The sequence below is a fragment of the Oculina patagonica genome, chromosome 13 (genome assembly GCF_052425735.1).
Source record: "Oculina patagonica isolate OP01 chromosome 13, crgOcupat, whole genome shotgun sequence".
Lineage (NCBI taxonomy): Eukaryota > Metazoa > Cnidaria > Anthozoa > Scleractinia > Oculinidae > Oculina > Oculina patagonica.
The window spans coordinates 33,585,395-33,603,482 of NC_135770.1; the positions used below are offsets into that span (position 1 = coordinate 33,585,395).

Below are 18,088 nucleotides of genomic sequence, written 5' to 3' on the forward strand. Positions count from 1 at the left end.
GACAGATTTCCTCAAAATTATGTTAGACCCTTTGTGAAACGTCATCGCTTCTGCATGCACTTCATGCCGTTTATTTTTAAATCTCGTGATTCGGTAATTAGCCGTGAACTGTGACTTTCTAAAAGAATTATCCGTGAGTGAAAAATAAATGTTTTGTTGTGATTATGGAGTCTGTCCATTTCATGAGTTCGAGTTCGAGTTAGAATTTCGAGTTGAGTTCGAGTTCGAGTTAGAATTTCGAGTTCGAGTTAAAATATCGAGTTCGAGTTGCTTGCGGTTAGTTCCACTCCGTTTGCTTGCGGTTAGCTTTCATTTGGTGATAAGGGCGACACTATGCGCGAACAACTGGGAAAATGTTACCCCATAACTCGAACTTTCTAACTCGAACTCATAAATTAGATACACTCGTGAATATGTAACCGTCATTAATTAAAATCATGTTCCTGTTATTTTGGACACTAATCATTACGGTAATAAACAATGTTCCGTGAACTAATTCTTTGATTCCTTTGAAATTATCTTTTCCCAGTCTAAAAGGGACGTGGTTTTCTTTTTGTTGCGCACAGAACATGGAGCGGACAGATGAACGCGTGTCAAGTCTGTTTTCCGCGCTCGTGACTTTTAGTCACGCTATCGGCCAGAGCTTGGTTCTCCTGACGTGATCGGACAAGAAATGACAGCACGGTATCAAATGGAAATTACCTATGCAAGAGTTGACGCTTAAAAGCGAAAGTGAATACAATGGCGGCGGGCGGAAATGTACCAGTGCTCTTGTGCTCTTACGAGTTTACAAGTGGAGTTCCTGAGGATTTGAAATGTATGGTGTGTTGTTTAATAATGAAGAATCCTATTCAGATTGTAGGATGCGGACACAGACTTTGTAGTACTTGCATGAAATTCCTGCTAAGGTAAAGACAACATTTGAAACGGCAAGTACTAAAACCCGAAGCAACGAAACGAAAACACTGAAACGAAACTGCCGAAACCACCGAAACGGCCGAAACGAGCGAAACGAAACGAAATCACCGAAACAAGCAAAACTGCAAGATTTTCCACTTACCATACTATACACTTCGTTTAGCCCGCGTTTAGCCCACTGTGCACTTCTGTTAGCCTACTAGTCACTCCGGTTAGCCTGTTTGCGGTTAGCTCTAAATAATTGTAATGGGTTTTGCTTGTTTCGGGGATTTCGTTTCGTTTAGCTCCTTTCGTTTCTGTGGTTTCGTTTCGTTGTTTCGGGTTTTAGTGCATGCCATTTGAAACAGGGTAGATCGGGGCTGATTTATGTGATTGAAAACTCAACAAATACACGTACATGCAACAGTGACATTTAATTTATTTTGCAATGAGCATGTTAACGTAACCACAAATTAAAGTGACACATTGCCGTTAGGTTATCAACAGGACTTGTTTGTGTTTATAGCTCATAATTTAACATATTCCTGCTCTATTAAAGCATGTAAAAGTCAGCGATAAAATCGAACGACTTTTTGAAGTCGTTATGACATGTATCGCTAAACCTTTGCTTTATAAGGATTCCTTTCATACGCGTACTGATATTTCCTCGCAATATTCCAAAAATATTTCCACACACACCTGAAAGAATTCGACGAATGGTTAGTTCTTTTCATATTTACGATTTTTTTTTCTTTGTCTTAGTTGCCCCTCGCCGACATGTCCAGTAGACAGGCAGCCTTTGTCACGTGAGAAGGTATTTTTAAACAAGCTAATGCGAGTGACGCACGCGGTCACGCAAACAGGCGATCATAGTGTAATCCAAGGGTAACCCTTGTTTAATTCTTAACCATTACATAGCCTGCGAACGCAGACGTAACCCGGTTTGGATGGGTAGATATTTAATATAACACATTGAAAATTTGTTGACGCAGGATATAAAGGTTGAAATAAACTTGGTGGATTTGGTGGGAATTTTATTTGGAGAATCTTCCAGTGGTTTTGGGAACAACGGAATATGGTTAATTTCAGCCTGAGAACAGGGTAACAAATGCAAAACATCTCGAATATGAAAAAAATGCGCGAAGAGGAAGACAAACGAAATTTAAGACGTAAAAAGAAATTATCTTCCAACATTGTCTCTGCGCCCATGTTGTCAATGTTTTTATTATTATTCATTCATTGATTAATTCATTTATTCATTCATTCCTTGATTGATTGACTGACTGGGTGATTGATTGATTGATTGATTGATTGATTGATTGATTGATTGATTGATTGATTGATTGATTGATTGATTGATTTTTTTTAACAAAATACTAGTAAGAGGTTGTTTTGATGTCGGTCACCGTGTCGCGTAGTGTTTTCTGTTCGAGCTGAAGGGCTTCAACTTGGCTCGACAAGGCTCGTATGGCTTGCAGCAAAGCGTCTTGCTTATCGCCAGGAACAGGAGCGAGTGATTGTTCTTCTTCGACGGGCGACTTTTCAATGTTGTGGTCGCTGGCAGGATCTGGTTCATCGGGACCCCGGGGGGAGGGGGCACTTGACCTACGTTTAGGTATAGGGGTGCCGCTGGGGGTTTGAAACCCTGACCCTGTTTAGGACAATAAATACTTAAAATACCTACTCTGTGTAGGACAACACCCCCTATTTTAAGACCCTTTTTAGGACAAAAAACAGCATTGACAATCATTTAACATGCTTTATTGCTATTACGGTAATAGTTTATGGCTCACTGTCACTTCAGTCAAAGTGCGTGTTATTCGACGCATTGAAACGCGACAGCTGACGCAAACACCGATCACATAAAATAACGCTTTTTAAAATAACGTTGAAGTGAAAGCGACAACAATCTAAAAATTAAACAATATCACATGAGAAAACTAGAACATAAAACTCGTTACCATAAAAAGTGACGATTGCATTGGTATTTAAGCAAATCACGTTTCAATCACGTAGCCATTGCCCGACTGTATACTAAGTTAACACAAAATTGTATCAAGCATTAAAACTCCAACGGGTGGTCTAGTAAAATACCGTCATAATATTTGTGTACTAGCAAGTCTAAGAACAATGCTGAAAATGAAATCCCTGTTTAACATGTCCAGAAAAACAGGAGTAAACTTGTGAATTGTCTTTTAAAATATCGATAATTATAAAAGATTTAAAACTGCAACCTCACAACAATATAGTTCGTATCAGCAGAAGTACATAATCTAGAAGTCCACATCTAGCATTGGGGCGCGTGCTATCGGATTTGCGTGTGTGCTATTTTTAGAACATCCTTGCGCGGGAGACGCGCGAGACGCGCGAGAAAATGCCGTGCGACCTTGCCATAAAACATTTCACTCAGAAAACAACTTAAAACTAAAAACAAATTCAAAAAATACTCCGAAATAAAGGGAAAGCATCGATCTAATTTTATGAGATCTGTGATGGAAAAACATCCGATGATAACCAGAGATGGAAAAAGTTGCTTTCCTTTTCAATACAGTGATAAACTCCTTGAATTTAATATTACACAGGCAAATTATGCGCGCTCGAAGGGGGAACAAAAACCAAAGAAAACGAAACCATTGGTAGAATAAATTATTTAGTTTTTGGTTAAAGAAAATATGTTTCGCTTTGCTGAACGTCTTTAAATCAACAAAGTAATATTGTCTTGCTCCTGAGCTACAAAAATAACCACGACTTGAAGATCGTTTGGAATACTCGTTTTCTGAATTTCGATATTAAAACTGCTAACTGAAAATTGTTTGGGAATATTTTCGAAAAGCGAGCGATACAACAATTGAAAACACATTATTTTCATTGGCCATTATTTTTAACTCTAGCGTTTTGACAGTCGTATTACTCTTAAATTTTGATTTTAATTTACAACCGTCTGACAGTGTTGAAATTTAAAGTTTGTAGGCAAGTGAAAAGGCAACCGGTCGCCGGTTTCCATTAGCAAGCTCCCAAAACAAACATGCGGAATATTTGTATTTTAACGAAGGAGTTATGAAAATAAGTACCTTGAACTTTCATATGGAAAGTATAAAGTCTCGTCGTATTTAAGCTTAATTACTGAACAACAAATAGAAAATTTATTATTTATTTATTTGCGGCGCCAACTGACTATGCTTGTCAAACAGGATCAAAATGTCGAGGAGTGATATTTATTTATCGAGTTGCCATATTTATGTCCACATTGCATTATATATATCCAAAGTGCAATATGTATGTCCAAAACTAATATATATATCCAAAAATCCGGCGACCTGTTCTCGTTGTGTATATTACAATCAAATGATTTCACATATTTGGATACAGTTTCGATATACATATTTCGCGGGCTTTTCTCGATATATATATTTCATGCGTTCTATTTCGGTCAGTATTGCATGTAAGTCTACATGACCTGTCCCGCATCCCGCAGCAAAACAATATGGCGGCTCAGTGGATACCAAACATCGATTCCTTTTTCGATTCTCTGGTGGGAGTCATACGAGGAGCAAGAAATCACTTGTCAACCAACCAAGCCGACAGTGCAGAATTCTGGTGTCGCAGACTTGACGATTATGAACGAACTGTGAGGTTGTTGTTAGCTAGAGTGATGGAATCGCGGCCCGATCAAGTTAATTTTGTGCGAGATTTGGCGTTGTTAATGGATACAATGGGAAATCTTAGAGAAGCGCTTGATGCTCGAAGTTTTCGTGGACAATTTGATGTCGAAGGACAAGACGCTGTTCAAAATCTTTCCGCTGTAGACCATACAGGAAGAACGGGAAGACCAAGGTATCTCATAACTGACACTCAAATTAGAATGCTCAGAGAGGAAGGATTTCGATGGGCTGATGTGGCACGTTTATTGGGAGTTTCTCCAATAACTTTACGAAGAAGAAGAGTAGAATTTGAAATGCCTCTTGGCAACAACTTTGATGACATTCCTAATGACGTGCTGGATAATCTAGTAAGTGAATTACTTCATAGAACACCTCAGGCAGGCCGTCACATTGATCGGGCCGCGATTCCATCACTCTAGCTAACAACAACCTCACAGTTCGTTCATAATCGTCAAGTCTGCGACACCAGAATTCTGCACTGTCGGCTTGGTTGGTTGACAAGTGATTTCTTGCTCCTCGTATGACTCCCACCAGAGAATCGAAAAAGGAATCGATGTTTGGTATCCACCGAGCCGCCATATTGTTTTGCTGCGGGATGCGGGACAGGTCATGTAGACTTACATGCAATACTGACCGAAATAGAACGCATGAAATATATATATCGAGAAAAGCCTGCGAAATATGTATATCGAAACTGTATCCAAATATGTGAAATCATTTGATTGTAATATACACAACGAGAACAGGTCGCCGGATTTTTGGATATATATATTAGTTTTGGACATACATATTGCACTTTGGATATATATAATGCAATGTGGACATAAATATGGCAACTCGATAAATAAATATCACTCCTCGACATTTTGATCCTGTTTGACAAGCATAACTGACTGTATACTTTGAGGTATATTGGAAAAGCATGAATGAAAACATGATTTTTCAGTGAATTTAACTCTTATTTTCATTTATATATAAACATGTACATTACCTTAAATTAAAGTTTACAGATTTACTTCTCGAAAAGAACCTCCATTTTCCGAATCCGAAAGGCGGGAGGCATGTATTTTTAAAATGCGGTACTCTGGCTTCCCTTACAATTGTTTGAGTTCAGGTCTAGAAATATTGCGCTTTCACCGCTCTGCACGCATAAGGACTCCAAATTAAAGACACGTTTAGAACCACAGAAATAGTCACCAAAATTTTCTTTCTCTTGTGTAGCCGTCCTGTCCTTTTAGGCTTTGAAAACGGGCTTGATCGTGAAGCAGAAAGTTGTTGTTACATGCATGGATCAAACTGGTGTTCGCACTTCCAGTGTATCTTGCAGTTGTCGCGCTCGATTTTAACCACTTCAGGGACAGCCGGACCTTTCTACAATAGCAATAAACCTGTACCAAGATGTAAAAACGCATCTCCCATATGTAATAGCCGTCTTTTTCACTTGAGTTCCATTCATCTGAAGTGTCTTTACATTTTGAATTTGAGCCGGTCGAAGCAGTCAGTTTCTTTTACGCTCGCTGTCTACTCTACTCTGACTCCAAAACACAACACATTCTACTGGATGCTCCAATGTTTTTAGCGATTTCAATGCTGTAATCATCGACAGAAGAGGAGACCAGTGATTCCTATCCGGTAGGTTTAAATCCTCACTAAATGCACATTTTGATTAACAACAACTTGAACAGTAAGAAATTTCGTGGTGCCGTTCGCTTGTTTTCAGCAGTTATGTTCTTCTTGCTCAGTCAACTTCAAAAATTTGTTCAACCAATCAAAGGCGCGCTGTAAAAAATACTTTTACGCGATTGGTTACTTGTTCGCGCCAAAAGCCGTCTACGTAATTTTCTCGCGCGTCTCGCGCGCGAGGCCTGTTCTAAAAATAGCACACACGCAAATCCGATAGCACAAGACCCATTACCAGAGATGTGGACTTCTAGATCATGTACTTCTGGTATCAGTTCATATACCCGGTAGAAATCATTGTCTCTGTGTACCTAACTAACACGAACTTACTTTGGTAAACGTTTCGCGAAAACAATGAAGTTTCTTCTACACGAGTCTCAAGAAATATTTATGCCTTCATTTTTAGTGCGAATAAGGTAAGTCTAATAAGCAATTCTCTATGTGTAAAGCCCCGGCTAAAGGATGTAACATTTTCGTCCAACATCATTTTTAAAGAGCATGTTTGACTATTTAGCCGCCTCTCTCAACATCGCATTTTTAAAAATTTTGCTTCACGAGCTAATGTTGAGCTAACGTCTGCAAACAAAGCAAGCCCAAGCGGGAAAAAGCAACCAAATAATCAGAAACCGCATCTATGCGACGTCGCGCCATAATTTCAGTGGTAATCAGACAAAACGTTATGTGGGCTCACTGTGTTCGATGTTTGATCCTCCACTTGACGCTATTGGACAACTGAAGGTTTGATCGTTTAGGTTGGGCTTAAAGAAAAAAAAGAAAAACGACTTTACGGATTAAAAAGCACTACTGTTCTTGTGCGACTTGATCGTCTTAGACAAGTACTTTCAGCTGATTCGGCTGCTTCCATCTAACAATAATCTAACAATACCATCCTCGCTGGGCAATTGAGTGGCAGCTCTGCTACTTCCAGTTCGTCTTGGCTCAGGATGAAGTAATCTTGCTGTCTCGCTCTCAATCGATGCAAGTTCCTCCGATGGAACTTCAACCGGTAATCTTCTCGTACTAAGACATTAACATGTGTTAGCACATCGACAAAGGGGAACGCACAAAGCTCAGATGTTTGAAGCTCGTACACCCCTCGCTGCTCTAAGCCATCTGGTCCTTGAAGAGGACTATACAGCTGCATGTAAGTGGTGATGGACTGCTTCTTTGGATCATTGTATGGCACTGGTCTTTGATATTCGACAGATTTATTGCGGTTGCCAGCACAAAAGCGAACAAGGTTGCCAATCCTGAAAGTCTTGTTTTCTCTGTCGAGAACAGCGTAGTCCTCAAACAATGCGACGCTTGCACTCTGAAGTGCAGTCTCACCTTCTACTCTGCTGTACTCCTGTCGTTGGCGTACTCTCTGCAGCCTGAAAGGAAGATATCAAAAATATAAGCGCAGGCAAAGGAACGTAGAGATAGAAATAGCAACAAAACAATAATGCATATTAGGTCAAATACACATTTACCTGTCGTGGGACAAGTTAGGATCCTGATTCAGCATCAGGATGGTTTTGTAAATCTGCTCCCCTCCTCTTTCTGGTATTGTTACCCGCGCATTATGTTTGTGACGTTCTTTCGCTGGAGATGTACGTTCAGCGTCGTCAATGTAGTTTAGATCACCAAGTACAAGTTGACTGGAGCGATTGGCATCGAGGTCTGCACAATCAATTTCTTGGAGGTCATCTGAGATTGAGGTAATACAGGTGACAAGATGCTTAAAACTAATGATATGTATATAGACAATTGATTGCGTTAAAAGGTGTTACTATTAGTATTGCATGTATTATATGAAGTTTCTTTAATGAAATTGTTTTACAATTGGCTTGTAACAAAATGTAAAATATCTAGTACAAGGACCATAAAAGCTAAACCAAAAAGCAGTTTTTTTTTTCTAGGGAAATTGAAATACATTTTAAACCCAGAATATACGGTAATAAATGTAACGTTTAACATTGACTATCAAAAGTCAAGTAAGCGAGTCCTAAATCTATGTTTATGTAAATCCTTTATTTGCCTGAAAGAAACGGTCCATCGTTGCAAGCTTCCTCTTCGTCACTGTTGAGGGGAGATGCGCTGTCATGCCCCTCGTTGAATTTGTTTCCAGGGTAGCAAAAGGGCCTATAGAACCAATGTGTTTCAACGGAGACACAGCCATCATTGTTACTTCCGTCATCATCATCATCACCAACAATGTTCTCATTGCCACCACCAGTACTGCTGTCATTATCATTAACATCACTGCCACCGCCGCCAGCATAGGTACCACCATCACCATCACCACCATCACTATCGTCATCATCATCATCATCATCATCATCACCATTAGTGGGTACCATTCCAACTGCACGCGCAAGTTCCTGGGCTCCACGAATACCTTCCCTCCATGCTTGAACCTCCTCACCGACACGTGGGTACTGATTTAACCGAACTTTCTCACAGTCCGGGTACTGCTGCCCCCATATGCTTTCTTGCTTGGGATGGGGTTTGGCGAACTTAGGTGCATTAGGATCAACTCTGATTTGCTCAAGACGGAGCATGTGAGACGTGTTCCTGCTTAGATCTCCGAAGTTGTAGTTATGGTGGTTACCCACCCACTGGCCATTTTTGCTCCAAACATCTTCTAGCATATCTGCGCCAGTCAAGTCAAGACGACATTCCTGGTTGGGAAAATTGTCTCTCATGTAGCATATCAAAAGTACGGCACAGTGACAGGAAAGCAAGACGTCAGTGTACGTCTCCCTTGTGATAAAGTTGGTGCGAATAGTAAGGCGAAGATGTCGGTGAACGTAATTATTGTGCCAGATTGCTAGAAAATGTGTCACAATGGCAGCGTACTTGATACGTTCTCGTAGAGAAGCCATGCTGCTGCAAAATATCTCCACGTAGTACCAAACAACGAGGAGATAAACTCGTGTCCCCAGCAACATTGGATTCGGTCTTTGGTTGGGGGCTGTACCGTCAATTAATCTGGCAAACAGTCTCTAACAGGGGGGCTGGCAGCTATCTTTGATCTTACCGCTTTTCCGCTTTCGATGATCGCCCCAGTTAAGAAATCTGAGACAATCAAGACTAATGTAATGAAGGATCAGCTCTGTTTTAGGTTAGTAGAGCAGTTAAAAATTAAAATGAGCAAGGAGCGAGTGACATGTTTCGGGACGTCAAGTTTCTGTGTATACTGCATGGGCTGAGATTTTCCCAGTCGAGTGTTATCTCATCTTCACGCCTGCACAGCAAAAGAAATTATTTCGACCGCGATTCTCCTTCACTTAACAGAAAATTCAGTAACAGTGTCCTTTATTGGCGTCGAAGTGTTTCACGACTTCCCCTGTCAAGTAGGGTTGACCTGCTAAGCTTTATTAAAGTTTACATTTTATATACAGTACCTGTCTCAAGTTCTGTGTCTTTTATAATTATATACAAGCACATGTAGTTTACACATGTAGTTTGCGTATAAACATAGAAGTTATTTTTAGAAATTGATCTTCTGATTAAACGTTTATAGTAGCATTTACTTCTAGAACCGAGTATTGCATATAAAGTACCGAGTTGCTTTCGGTTGAAAATCGAATTTCAAAGCATTTTCCATCATGTCCATGCGAATAGGCCCACAGGAGAATAAACGTTTTCTAAGGTAATCTTGAAGAGATATTAAATTTCGATTTTCCTTTTTTTTCCTTTGCCGGTACAAGATCAAGCTGAAGTCAACAAGGCAAAGAAATCCAAAAAGAATAAATATCTTAACTTAAATTTAAATGTAAAAAATAATAATAATTGCAGAGGGTATGGCTTCAATTACCTAAACTGTGCAATCTGAAGTGCCTTGCTGACACATACAGAAACCTTTATTATGTTTTGGGTAAATACTTTGGTTGAACAGGGTCAGAGGGATCACAATTTAATTACACAATTTAAAGGTGGTATTATACCCCTTTTTTCTGATTTTTTTTTTCTTTTTTCTTCTTTATTGTAAATATTTTTATCTTTTATCTTTTTAATTTCTGTATGGCGGAAGAGCCCCCAAGGGGGAGCTATGCAATAAAGTATGTATGTATGTATGTATGTAAAGGTACGATGGTAAAGTAAATGCTTGTCTTGTCTTATCTTCAGCACTGGAAAAATGATAAATTTGCCCATCAACAATGGAATGTCTGTTGGAAACAAGTACATTGACCTACCATACTTACCGGGTAATTTTGTCTCCCAGGGTTTATTTCGCATCTCCAAATGAGCTACTCATGGGGATGCACCCCTTGCCGGTAATAAAAAAATTCTACAATATTATTATTGCAATACTGTTTTCCCCCACCCTAGAAATTCTCATCTATCACTTTCAGGAGACAGTGTAGCCAAGTGATTTTGGGTACTGGTGTTGTAATTCTAAGATCCCAGGTCAAAATCCTCTACCCAGCAACAAGCTAAATTTGTTCTTGGTTGTTCTGAGATCAAATCCTTGGTCATGCTTTGTAGATAGAGAACTGGTCTGCCTCCTGCTAGTTGGAATTTGTAACTGTTATGTTTATTTAAAATTTTTGTTTCCCTTAAAGTTAAGGGCATGACCACTGTAAAGAACTTTAATTTTACATATTTTTTTTACATTTACATCTGAAACTTTTTCCTGGTCAGCAGGAAGATTATTCAACTAGATTCGAGTAGAAATTGATTTTTTCTTTGGACAGGTAGGGCAGTTAAAAGAATCAACAGGTTAAGTAAGTCTCAATAGGATTTTTAAAGTGTCAGATCCCATGCAGTGTCTCAATTATTTCTCTACCAGGGTACACACATGTACATTTGAGGAGCAGATCCTTTGCATACTCCACCATGGTATAATTATTTTATTTGTAAAAGCATTTCAAGATAATGCATTGCTAAAAACCCCTCAGAACTCAAGTTTCATTTTTTTTTCCTCAAGGAAATACAGCAAACCGTGGTCACTAAGTTTTAGGTGACTGACCATGACTGGAGCATTCTACAACCAACCAGCCTCCTGCAAGTTTCAATTCTCACCCCACAGGTGTGATAGGCAAAGTCTAATTTCAAGGTTACCCCACCAGCTTTCTCAGTGAGCGCCATTATCACGAAGACATGCTCAGTTCAAAAGTTTAAATAAAGAAAACTGTTGCAAACATTACCACCTAATCTTACAACACTAATTGAACATGAAAAATGTTATTGTAACTGGTGCAAAACATAAAATAAAAAATACTGGTAGGCCAATTAAATTTTGATATATTTTATTTCGATAAACTGTATTTCAGTTCCATGTTACTCTAGATTTTATATTCTTATATTCAAATTCTAACTAGGCTCTGAGGCTTAATTGGGAAATAAAACAAAACGAGTCATATCAAACCTTCTGCACTTTTTCAATAACAACTACGTCAACTACGGTTTGATCTAAGTCTTACAGAAAAAAACTGTCCGAAAATGGCTACCCTTACCGTCATGGCGTCTAGTCCAGAAATAAAGATCGTTCAGCTTATCCAGTGTATGAAACAATTACTAAAAATATTCTGCTGTGAGATTTCGTTGTCTTCACTGGGATGTTAAAACGCAGTGGTGGTCCCGTTCGCCGGTTTGCGGCGTAAATTTCATCTGTGATACTTCTTAAAAAATCGAAATTTAGATAAAAACTGCTTAAACGAACCCCTGGATGTTCGAACGTGGAAACAGTTCTCGAAACGTTTATGAACCTTCGCAAACGATCGTCCGCCATAAACTTCCGCCATCTTTGTTTTCAATTAAACCGGTACTTAGTTCCACTCGGCCATATTTCTTAACTGGGGCGATCATCGAAACTCGTCCCAGACCTCGCTGCCAGCCCCCCCTGGTCTCTAACCTTTGGAAAAGAGAGCTTATGTACAGATCTCCAATTCTGGCGATCACGACGGTTGACGTCACTGGCCCCAAGGCCATGCTCTGTTGGAGGAAAGATCTCGTACACACGCTATGATTCATGTGAACCATATAGTCCCCTAACATCAAGACTCTGGTGGCATGGTCGAGCGGATTCAGCAACTTTTTGTGATTGTGAATGTAGTCTTGGTCACAAAGGTCGCGAATGTTGTAGAACCCGTCTTCCTTTTCTTCCTTCAGACACGAAAACACAAAGCCAAGGTTTGTGGGGATTGGTTGGAACCTGTTCCCTGCAGCGTTACTCCCAGCAAGCTGAAGCATAATCTTCCGTCTTCTGGAGTCACCATCTGAACTGTTGCCAACCAGGGGTCCGATGACATGTTCGTACACACGCTGTACCTCCTGCCATTGCCTGTAGACAAACGTGGTATCAAACTTGTTGCAGGTGGGCATACACAAAATAGCGAGCCGTGGAAGATTGGGATGCAGAGGATTCAACATTATTGCTCTTGCAAATGAGCCTAGCTTACACTCTTTGAACGCTGATACAATGGCATTATACCCTTCTTCTCCATCACCCACGTCAACTGTAAAGTGGTCTAGGCATTGATGGTTGGCAACGTCTATTCCACAAAAACCGAGAAGTTCGTCATTGGCTTTGTTGTAGGTGGCTTGTGAGATGTTCGCAGTTCATCTTCTGCAGCCAACACGGGAACGGAAGATACACAATTTTTTTCCATTGCCTCAGTGTAAATATCGCAAAGCTTTTTGAAATTGTTCGCGTGAATACCCCCCTCTAATACCACTTTGTGTTGATTGCGCCATCTGTAAATTGAATGAACTTCCGGTCCGCTGATATTCATGGCGACAAACGTAGCTAGCCTCGGGCCTCCCCAGAGCATGATGACCTCCAGAAAAAGCTTAAGTGGTGCTTTGTACCGCTTTCCGTTTTTATGAACGTGAAAATTCTGTGACACAGATTCCAAAATCCCCATCAAAGTTTGTTTGTCGTCCAACAGACCTTTCTCTGATGCCCTCTGAAGCTTGTAGCAGATGGACTTCATGGACCCACGCCTAGCGTATTCCACAAGCTTCTCTCGTGTGTTTCGCATTCGCACACGCAAGCGCAGGTTTTTCGATTTTTCAAAAAACAGCTCTGACGAACGTTGCTTTTTTTGCCTTTTGCTCTTCTAATTTAACTATCATCTCTGATGACGTCAAATAGTCATTGCGAATCGATGCCAAGTTTCTTTTTCCATCTTCCATCTTACACGTTTTGGCTCTAAGTAATAGTCGCTTCTTGAACGATGGTAGGGTGGGGATGGTGGAGCACGAGGAACACATTTCTTTAGTAAAAGTTCCAACATCAGCTGACCTAGAACATGAGACACTTCTGAAGGTACCTTTAATTACTTCTTGCGATTCCTCGCCAGTTTTCACGAAACTGAAATGAGGCTCCGGATACAAGGAAATGTCTCCTTCGTCCCTGCCAGGATTCACATCATTAATAAGCATTTTAGGATTAACAGGATTAACTGTATAACAATAATTGTTTAAAAATTGAACTGCAACCAGGATGAGACATATTAAAAGTGTAAAATAGCGTTCTCTGGTTTAAAAAGTTAAGAAAAAATATGAGCTTTCGGCTATTTTACTATAGCCTTTGACGAATGTAAAAAAAGATAAAGCGCGTGGTTGGAAATATATGCAAAAAGGGGTGTGAAAAGATTAAAAACTAAAATACAATAGAAGTGTAAAAAGCTAAAAAAGGACAAAAACAGACAAATTAAGAATTACAATAAGATAGAATATTGTCTTGGTAACGGTTTGGAGTTATTGTCTGCGCCGACAGTTTTGGCAGTGTGCCAAGATTCTAGTGTTCTTCGAATACGGTAATTGCCTTTGTCTATCACGGTAGCGCCATCAAAGTCAATTGAGTGATTATTTTGCCAAGCATGGTTAGCAACGTTCGAGCCTCTCGTATAATTTTTAAGATTTCGTTGATGTTCCTTTCTTCGGGTTTTAAAACATCTGCCCGTTTCTCCTACGTAACTCCAACAGCAGTCAGCGCACGGAATTTTGTAGACAACATTACATTGGAGATCCAGGGGCTGCCTGAATTTAGGAGAAGGGAATTCTTGTTGCAGGGTTTTAGCTGGTTTGCTTACTACACGGATGTCATTTTAACGAAGTAACCTGGTGAGAGGTTTAGTCAATCCGCGGATATAGGGAAGACATGCGAAACCCAGGGATGTTTCAGATGGATCGGCCCATTTGAAGAACATGGACACCAATGGGGAGGAGTTGTCGGGGCTGACTTCTTTTTTAATATGTTGGAAATAACTGTAGGTGGGTAGCCGTCGGCTTTCAATGCTTCCGTAACGTGACTAGTCTCGCGTGCTTTACCTTCACAAGTGCTAGGTAGGTTGGCTGCACGGAATAGGAGGGTCGACGCCGTGCTGACTTTATGTTTTATTTCATGATGAGAAGAATAATCCAGATATCTATCTGTATGTGTCGGCTTCCGGTAAACGTCGATGACAATAACACCATTTTTCCTGGAAACCAAGGTGTCCAAGAAAGAGATTTGGCCATTGTTTTCTTCTTCAATAGTAAAAGCGATTTTTGAAGGTAAAGCACGCGAGACTAGTCACGTTACGGAAGCATTGAAAGCCGACGGCTACCCACCTACAGTTATTTCCAACATATTAAAAAAGAAGTCAGCCCCGACAACTCCTCCCCCAGAAGAATTGGTGTCCATGTTCTTCAAATGGGCCGATCCATCTGACACATCCCTGGGTTTCGCATGTCTTCCCTATATCCGCGGATTGACTAAACCTCTCACCAGGTTACTTCGTAAAAATGACATCCGTGTAGTAAGCAAACCAGCTAAAACCCTGCAACAAGAATTCCCTTCTCCTAAATTCAGGCAGCCCCTGGATCTCCAATGTAATGTTGTCTACAAAATTCCGTGCGCTGACTGCTGTTGGAGTTACGTAGGAGAAACGGGCAGATGTTTTAAAACCCGAAGAAAGGAACATCAACGAAATCTTAAAAATTATACGAGAGGCTCGAACGTTGCTAACCATGCTTGGCAAAATAATCACTCAATTGACTTTGATGGCGCTACCGTGATAGACAAAGGCAATTACCGTATTCGAAGAACACTAGAATCTTGGCACACTGCCAAAACTGTCGGCGCAGACAATAACTCCAAACCGTTACCAAGACCGTGATATTCTATCTTATTGTAATTCTTAATTTGTCTGTTTTTGTCCTTTTTTAGCTTTTTACACTTCTATTGTATTTTAGTTTTTAATCTTTTCACACCCCTTTTTGCATATATTTCCAACCACGCGCTTTATCTTTTTTTACATTCGTCAAAGGCTATAGTAAAATAGCCGAAAGCTCATATTTTTTCTTAACTTTTTAAACCAGAGAACGCTATTTTACACTTTTAATAATTGTTTAAGTAGAACCCTTGACAAAGCTGCTTTCCAGGAGCCTTGGACGTAACTGACATTTTTTTGCGCCGGCTGATGGTGATGAATTCGTAACGAGAGGTGCAAAAAAGGAGGCGCTATCTCGTGCAGAAGTTGCATTACTTTTTCCTGCATTCTGTGCATGACCCGAACTTTTCACGTGCTGAGCTAAATTTCCCATGATGTTTCGACCAAGTAAAGACATAGTGGTTTTGCAAGCCCGACAGAAAGCGCTACTTTTCTTGATAATGAAAACGTTGGGATACTTGGCATTATTTTGAGCGTGCAATTCAGAAACCTCTAGTGAAACATCTGATTCCCTTGAATGAGCAATCAAGGTGTTCGTTTTGTGCATTTGGGTCGCCAAATGCTGTCGCACAAAATATGAAGCTTTGCTTGTGCTGCGAATTCGAAGGGATCGGGACCTTCGCAGTGTTTGCCCATTGCTGCGAAATCGTGAATATCCTTTGGTGTTCCGCAACCGGGGCACTTATTCCTGCATTTTGCTTTTATCTTCGAGGACATTTTGTTGAAACGAGCGGCTAGAAGTCGGTGATAAACGAAAACAGCTAAACAGCCAAACGATCGAACTAAACAGCGATAAGTGAATGTACAATGTAATGCGATGCTAACACGTGTTGGCTTCATTAAACTATATTAACAATATTTGCCAATGAGACAGCCGAGCCAAGAGGCTGAGGCCGTCGAGGCGGCAGAATCATAGAGCCGTGTGCGTATGAGTGTATAGGCAGAGAAAATCTTAAGTTCTGCGTAAGGGACTTTTTTTTACCATATTTGGGTGTAAGTAAACCCCATATTTGGGTTGTATTGTTCTTCCCAACTGGTTCCCAGTCTCTCACTCCTTGCTAGAGAGCAAATGACCAAAATGGCGTCCACGCGGCTCGCTGTTAAAATTTTAAATGTGGTCATTCATCCCTTTACCGATAAATACACCTTTAGGGAATTATAAATCGAAAGAGAATACCCTACAGAATATTCGACCGCCGAAAAAATGAACATCAAGGTCTTCAAAGCGATGAAATAATCTTTCGACTTTGGAGTCCTTTGATTTACGATCGAAGAGAGACATGAAAATCAAAAGCGGACTGTTGACTTCAAATAGAGTTTTCTTGACTTATGAGAATGCTGAAGTCGGGTAAATGCTTCCTTTTAGTGTTGATTGTGTTTTTAGTAATTGTTTGACCTATGATTTATTCCAAATCAAATACCGTTTATATTTTATTTGGCACGCATTTTCGCTCCGCGTAGAAATAACATCAATACAAAGCGACGCTCACTAAAATTACTGCATGTCGATCATACACACAAGAAAGTCAAAAGTTTTTTGCTTCTTACGGCAAATGTAATGTTAACTTGAATAAAAATTGTGTCTCCAAATAATCCTTGACCGTTCAAGTTTTGTTTTCTGTTCAAATTTTTCAAGTTTTGCGTAACTGAACATGACACCTCGCATACGAGACTGAAATCTGACCCGTGCATTACTGTCTCTGATTACTGAAAAATTACTTTTAAAAAAGCATCTTAGCAGTTTTGATTTTGGGATTTGATTTATAAGAAGTTCTTGAAATGCAATGTGGACGGGAACATTTTAACCATCGCGTGTTGTATTTAAAAAACAGTAATTAAACCTCATTTATTGCCTACATTTTGTGACATTTTAACGTTGAAAAGAATTAAAAGATCTGTCAAACCCGTAGCCCGCGTAGCAGACATCTGTGTACGTTTTAGTGTGTTTAAAAGAATGCGCGATCGCGAGAATACGCGCGCTGGAAACTACGGCGCCTGCTACGCAGGCTATCAAGCCTGTGTCATTTATGAACACCAGAGAAATAGCACTTTTTTCGCATATTACCTAAAATACAATTTACCATATTTTGGTCATTTCAAAATATAGTTCTATCAAAAACCATTCAATATCTGTTCATTCAATATCTGTTCTTCGCTCGTTGGCACTTACCGATAGGTACAACTAGTAATATCACTAATAAAGTAATTTATTGGGTGGATAGCGTTACCTTTCGAACAACCGGGGCCTGGGTAGCCTCCCACGCAGTCGTTCTTAGGGGCGATCGTGTTTTACTCCTCCCCACGTGGGGAGAAGAACGACTGCGTAGGAGGCTAGGGCCTGGGTAGAGTGAGGTACTGTCATCGAGTAAAGTGCCTTGCCTAAGAGCACAACACAGTTACCCGAGCCGGGACTCCAACCTGGAACGCTCGATCCGAAGTTCAGCGCGCTACTATTAGGCCACTGTGCCCAATTTTTCTAACGTTCTTTTATTCTCCAGATATTTCCAGATGCCGCTTGTCATCGCAGAATTCTGGATCTCACCGTGAAGTGTCTTCATTTTGGATGTCCATGGACGGGAGAAGTGCGTGCTGTGGAGGTATGATATCTTGACTTTTTCTGTACGTGCCGCCGCAAGATTACATTGCCCATGTGTTAATTCAGAGCTAAATAAACATATCCCGAAGTTTTAAAATTAATTG

At 40.2% G+C, this 18,088-nt stretch overlaps 1 protein-coding gene across 1 annotated transcript in view; it reads left to right on the forward strand.

Annotated features, from left to right (window-relative positions):
- Positions 1-728: 728 nt before the first annotated feature.
- Positions 729-18,088, forward strand: part of LOC144635173 (uncharacterized) — a 59,681-nt gene continuing 42,321 nt past the window's right edge. The window contains exons 1-3 of the mRNA XM_078494249.1: positions 729-908; positions 1,660-1,711; positions 17,887-17,985. Of these exons, the coding sequence (XP_078350375.1) occupies positions 742-908; positions 1,660-1,711; positions 17,887-17,985 (318 nt within the window). The 5' untranslated portion in view covers positions 729-741. The remainder of the gene's footprint in view (positions 909-1,659; positions 1,712-17,886; positions 17,986-18,088) is intronic.